This window comes from Octopus bimaculoides, chromosome 14, assembly GCF_001194135.2.
Source record: "Octopus bimaculoides isolate UCB-OBI-ISO-001 chromosome 14, ASM119413v2, whole genome shotgun sequence".
Taxonomy (NCBI): domain Eukaryota; kingdom Metazoa; phylum Mollusca; class Cephalopoda; order Octopoda; family Octopodidae; genus Octopus; species Octopus bimaculoides.
The window spans coordinates 7,234,515-7,241,353 of NC_068994.1; the positions used below are offsets into that span (position 1 = coordinate 7,234,515).

Consider the following 6,839-nt stretch of genomic DNA (forward strand, 5'->3'; position numbering starts at 1 on the left):
GTGGGCTTTCTTTTTTCAGTTTCCATCTACCAAATCCACTCACAAGGCTTTGGTCAACCCGAGGCTATAGTAGGAGACCCTTGCCCAAGGTGCCACACAGTGGGACTGAACCCGGAACCATGTGGTTGGTAAGCAAGCTACTTACCACACAGCCACTCCTGCACCTTTTTCACCTTTTCTTTCATTATCTGACTTAAGTATGTTTTCACCTGTATACTATGAAGATATTACAAAGTAAAGGTGCTGACCAACCATCTTAACCTACCAATTCTTAGATTATTCCAGTGCTTAAGAGATGTTTATTGTTGCTTGTCCAAGGGCGGTGTATGTTGGTCAGAACGTCTGAGATCCAGTTATATCATTGGAATTCTTGTGATGATAGAAGTTTCGAATTTAACTTGATCACTGCCAAATCGTAATTGACGAACAACAGGGGGACATGTGAAAATATCATGTTTATCTTTATATAGCAATGAAACTTGACCCATGAAACAAACAAAAAAAAAAAGAAACAGCGAGGAACAAGTTGAGCATGAAATGTTAATGTGAAAGTATTTGATACAGGCAAACCAAATTATTGGAGTAATTTTGACATGTAAACACAAAAGAAGGAATATGTTGAGCAAAGAGGTGTCGTGTTATAGTATGATGGTATGCTCTGTATAGTTAAATGATCATGTATACTTTAGTCAGATGGTATTATATACAACAGACTTTCTGCTCGAATAATTTAATTTCAAGCCTTTTTACAAAGACTAGCTGGAGCAGACTTCAAAAGGTTTCAGAAATAAAATGGGGCAAATGAAACAGAATTATGCAGATATTTAGACCCATCTAATCCTTGACAGTATCCATGAATAGTGTAGGGTCTTGCATATGTAATATAGTTAACGTCTCCAGTGTTATTTGTTTCATGAGTTTTGTTTAAAATCTAACAAGTAGGCACAGGAGTGGCTGTGTGGTAAGTAGCTTGCTTACCAACCACATGGTTCTGGGTTCAGTCCCACTGTGTGGCACCTTGGGCAAGTGTCTTCTGCTTTCGCCTCGGGCTATATATATATTTTAAAGTCTGGTGCTTATCTGTTAGTATCTTTTGCTGAGCTGCTAAGTGACCGACTGGTTATTCAAGTAGTGGGGAACAAACACAAAAACCGTATATACGTGTGTGTGTGTGTGTGTGTATGCACACGCACACACACACGTGCAACGAGCCTCCTCACAATTTCCATTTACTAAATTCTCTCACAAGACATTTGGTTGCCCTGGGGCTATAAATAGACACTTGCCCAAGGTGCTGTGCAGTAGGACTGAACCCATAACCACATTGTGTTACAAAGCAAGCTTCTTAACCACACAGCCATGCCTGCACCTATGTCAAACCTCACTCCATTTGTATTTAATATGCAAAACACTCCTAAGATGTTTTTCCCAACGTCATGTTGTTCATGTATGAATAAAGACTGTTAATTAATGAACGTTGTTGATTTATGAATAGAGGCTGTTAATTAATGTTGTGGTATCTCGTTTGACATTCTCTCCACCTGTGATTCTATGTGAAAAGTCACTTTTTGCTGTCACCTTATATGATCTGACTGGAACTAGACATTTTCTTTTAATGACAATTGCTACGGCAATCGAGTGACAGCTGATGTGATATCGTCTTGTTCTATTTTAAACAGTGTGCAACTGTCAGTTGCAGCTGCATGTTCTTTGCATACGTCAACTAAGCTGACGTATGCAAGTAACATACGATCTGCCGTTGACCTCTGTAAACATAATGACAGTCACTTGTCACGTAGAGAGGAGAAAATATTTAAACTTGAGGGGCGATTATCGGAGATATTTAAACACAGATTAACTTGTTGAAGAGTTTCTTTTTTAAACTTGGATTGGACAAAGTTGTTGAACAAACACATGTGAGGTGGATGAACATAGCGGTGAAAGCAAAAACAAATTCCTGAAGATTTATACCAAACAAGGTTGTTGTTAACGCTTTCTCAAATATTTAAGAATCTAGTCATGGATATTAGATTAGAAAGAAGAGGTAGATTGTACATAGAAACCGTGACAAATTTGTGTTTACATTGGTGAGTGCATTAATTGTCATTGAAAGGTGACATTAGCAGCCTGAGGTTGTGCTAAGTGCAAGGATTAGTTGAGTATGATATTTTTGAATTTGTCATCTCTGCAAATTAACAAAACCAGTTTTATTCACCTGGACTGAACTGTCATCGTTGTTTTCTTCATGTTTTTATGTCTGTTTTTCCATCTCTGCTCGAGTTGGGCAAGTTTAGTTTCAAACGTAACATTTTGCCACTTAATGCAGTCTAACCTCTTGAGATTGAACTTCACCACTTCTTCCCATGTCTTTGTCTGTCAGGTTCTTTCCACTTTGGCCACTCAGCACTTCTTTATCCAATTGTTGTCTTCCATAATCATCACATGTCTGTACCATTTAGGCTGTTACTGTCCCATATTTCAGTTGTCATATTCTTTTGCCTTCTTTGGGTGTCTGTCATATTCAGTAATGTTTTCAGAATTTGGAACCAAACCTTTTAATTTCATAATAAGGACACTTGTCTTCATTATTATCGGTCTATAATAAATTGACAAAAATTTCTCTACTCAGAAATTTCAAACAAAATAGTTTTGCTTTTCTGTTGGAATGTGAAAACTTGACAATTGTTACTAATTAAGTGACTTTTTTAATTAAACTACTAAAATTTAACTAAGCTCTTTGTTCTATAGTTATCATTGTAATTAATGCTGTTAAGCAGTGTGAAACTAATGTTACAATATACATTGTAACCAAATTTTTGTGTCATTCGTGTATGCATAGCTGTATGGCTTGCTTTTCAGCCACGTGGTTCCAAGTTCAGTCCTGTGTGACACTTTGGTCGACCTAATCTGTGAGAGTGGATTTGATGGACAGAAACTGAAAGGAGGCGTGTCTATGCATGTGTGTGTGTGTGTGTGTGTGTGTGTGTGTGTGTGTGTCTGTGTATCCTTGTTTAGACATCATGTGATAGTTGTAAATGAGTGTCATTGCCATACAAGTGGGGTTGTGCACTTTCAATCTGCCGTAAAAACCACGTTTGGTCATGGGGAAATATTACCTTTGCTTGGAAACAGGTGAGTGTTGGTGACAGGAAGGGCATCTGGCTGTAGAGAATCTGACTCAAAACAATTCTGCCTGACCCATGCAAGCATAAGAAAGTGAACACTAAATGATGCATGTGTAAAGGGGTTTTGTTTAAGCATACAGTTGGCTTGCTATACCATTAACTCTCACTTTCCTTATAATGTTTCTTCCTTCTCTGTTTACTCACTAAAGATTTAATTTCTTTTGTTATTTCAGGCTGGCTATGTGGTTCCAGTGCCCTCTATATGGAGTCATTAACAGAAGAACAAGTTGCTAAAGACTGTGCAAAAGTTCTTGGCAAGTTCCTTCAAAACCCAAACATTCCATTGCCCAAAGTCATTCGGTATGTAGACACATTTCTTACATCTGAATGTGTGTTGCATGTAATAAAATAGTGGGATTGCTTAAAGGATTGGCTGTTTTTATTTCCTAATTTTTAATTTGTTTTTATAAATTAATATTTAAATTAATACCAAATAAAATACAGCTCCAATGGGAAGTCAGCCACAAGAAGATTCAACTTTGAAACTTCAGACCAATAACTTCAGCAAAGCCCTTTGCCAACATGTCTGCACTTCTACATGTTTTACTGAAGTTGTGGAGGCACATGACTTACTTAATGGTTAGGGTATTCAGCACACAGTCATGGGTTCAATCTCTGGTGGCACATTGTGTCCCTGAGCAAGACATTTTATTTCGTGTTCCTCCCGTCCACGTGTCTAGCTAAAATGAGTTGTGTCTCTATATAACTGGAACCCTCCTCTTTGCAATCGACGGAGTGTTAGTTATTCTACTGAAGTGACTGTTTTGCCTTTCATGAAGGGACATAGCTGAATGAGGATTGTGGGATAGCCACAGATTTTATAACCCAAATATTCTGAGCTTCAGTATTTAATGATTTCAAATTTTGCAGAGTAGAGGTTTCATACTGAATGTTTTTTGCTTTTTTTTTTTTCCGTTTCAGTACAAGATGGGGCAACAATCCATACACTCGTGGTTCCTATAGCTACATCCATATCCATTCACACATCGAAGATATCTACACCTTACAGGAACCATTGCAAAGCCTGCACAGTAACAACGTGAGTTTTTAATACCTCTATCCATAATATTTACTTGAGCTAGTGCAGCTAACGAGGTCGTTCATTCGAGAATGACTGTAGCAAAAAAAACAAAAAAAAAAAACAAATGGAAATAATTAAAAACACAAAATGCTGCTCCTTACATAACCTGCACAAACTGGTTACTAGTTTCCAATAGTTTTTTTTTTTTTCTTTTTATGGAAAAATTATAGCTGTTTAACCCCAGGTCAGCTCTGAACAGGCAGACCTTTGATTAAAATGCATTCTTGCCATGATCATCTTAAATGTTTTGTGGGTATGTCGGTTACATTATCTAATTGCTTTATAATTATTATTATTATTATCATTATTATTATTTAACCTTTTAGCATTGACCCAAATATTCTACCCCTGTTCAAACCAGCCATATCTGGCTTCTCATACCTACTCTACAATGTCATTCTATAATTAAACAACTACTTGTTGAAATCTTTATATATCTTCTTGCTTGAACTGTTCTAGTGTGTAATTGTCTTTTTTTTTTTTTTTCTCTCCCTTTCTATTTCAGCCTCAAGTGTTATTCGCTGGCGAAGCAACCCATGAGTGTTTTTACTCTACCACGCATGGAGCCCTGTTGACAGGCTGGAGAGAAGCAGAGAGGATAAAGGACATGTACACTTTGTCGACTTCGTCATCTTCATCACCCTCCAACACGACAATATCCTCCACAGCTGCTTGTTGCCCAACATCTGTGGTCGCATCGTAGTAGTGATTGCTTCCTCTCTCTCTCTCTCTCTCTCTCTCTCTGAGTTTTTTTTTTTTTTTTTTTTTTTTTTTTTTTTGCCATTTTTTTTTCCTGTTGTCACCAGCTGGGTTGGGTAGACCTCCATTTATAAAAAGGTGACAATCAGCAAAGAAGGGAAAGGAAGTCTCCAAGGGGATGGAACAGGATGGGACAAGACGAGACAAGACAGAATAAGACAGGACAGGACAGTGAAACAAAAAGCAACTGAGGAGCAAGTGGAATTTAAATTCTCCGATTAATGTTGCCTCGTGTATTGCTCATTCTGACATACAGACTGCCTGAACGTGTCCTCAGATCAGGGTACTTCTGTCTGTTTGGGTAGAATGAGTTTCCCTCTATGACTGCAATAATTATTTTTGCGAGTATAGAAGCAGTAATTTTTTTTTTTTTTTTTATGGTGTGCCTATAGATGCCATGTCTACAACTTAGTTCACATGTGACTAGGTGTATAGATTATTATACTGCAAGGGAGATTGTATTTTCACTTATCTATTAATTTAATTGGTCAAAATCATTGATAGGTTATTGAATGTCTGTATGCATCTGTTGTGATTAGCTCTCAGATGCGTTTAGGTAATTAGGTACAATTAAAATATGCAGGTATTTATATTCATAAGTATGTGTGCATGTGTATACAATAAAACATTTGTCATGGATAGAGACTCATAGCTGCATTTTTTTTTTTTAAATACTGATTCTTAGATGTTTTCTTTCAACACTCAGTTTAATACATGCCAATATTTCTACCAACAAACTCCTGTACAGATGCCAATGAGGGAGTCACCACAACTACACTTGATGTGTTAGACATAGCATTTAAATCTCCCTTATATATATATATATATATATATATATATATATATCCTGTCTTGAAAGGGAATGGAGACTCGTTGGATAATGTAGTCCTAGATGTACAGGATAGTCATAGCTGTAAATGCCTTTGATCTGAGATTTGATCACTTAGGACAGGCCTGGGGTTTAACACAACTGTGTGTGTATGTGTGTGTGTGTGTGTGTGTTTCTATACTTAACTGATAGGGACTTGGTGGGGACACAATGAGAGAAACGAGTGCTGTATGACTTTTTCTTGTGTCTTCTCTTTGTCTTAATGTATTCACAAATAATATTCTTCAATCAATTCTAGCTTAATGTATGTGTATATACATATAGATATATATGTAAATATTTTCTGTATTTATCTAAAACAAAATATATATATATATTCTTGTAGATTTGCATGCTACATTTCTACATAGTCAGAAGTGTGTGTGTGTGTGTGTGTGTGTGTGCATTCACTCGTATATGTTGAAGCATATCTACATTATAATAATGACTGCGTATGCAGTCATAAATGCAGCTGCATGTCTAAATGTGCACATTTCATTTACATTTTTGAAAGCTGTGTGTGTATGTATGTATGAGTGCTGCTGTATAGCACATTTGTTGGGTCTCAAGCTTAAAGCACTTGTAGGCTGTATGCATATATCTCTCTCTTGTGTGTTTTTACAAAATATATGTATATATATATATATATATATATATATAAATTTGGGTGCATTTTTATTATTTAAAATGTCAGACATAACATCCTCGACTTCTTTCTATTTTTTTTTTTTTTTTAAGTACATAATTTCCTTCGTTAAAAATCCTCATCACCACAAATTTCCTTTCCTCTTTTCTTGCTAGTATTAAGGCCAAAAATGTACAGGTGTAACTTGGCTTAGTAATTGCAATAATACTAGGTTTTTCCACTTGTGGCTGTTAAGTTCATATCTACCTTTACATGTGTGGGTCTTTTTGGTTTTTGTTTTGTTGATTTTTTTTTTTTTTA

General features: G+C 36.3%; 1 protein-coding gene across 1 annotated transcript in view; it reads left to right on the top strand.

The window, feature by feature from the left end:
* LOC106875038 (spermine oxidase) overlaps nucleotides 1-6,833 on the top strand; it is a 40,570-nt gene extending 33,737 nt beyond the window's left edge. Inside the window, exons 3-5 of the mRNA XM_014922994.2 lie at nucleotides 3,359-3,485; nucleotides 4,107-4,224; nucleotides 4,772-6,833. Of these exons, the coding sequence (XP_014778480.1) occupies nucleotides 3,359-3,485; nucleotides 4,107-4,224; nucleotides 4,772-4,969 (443 nt within the window). The 3' untranslated portion in view covers nucleotides 4,970-6,833. The remainder of the gene's footprint in view (nucleotides 1-3,358; nucleotides 3,486-4,106; nucleotides 4,225-4,771) is intronic.
* The last annotated feature ends 6 nt before the right edge of the window (nucleotides 6,834-6,839 follow it).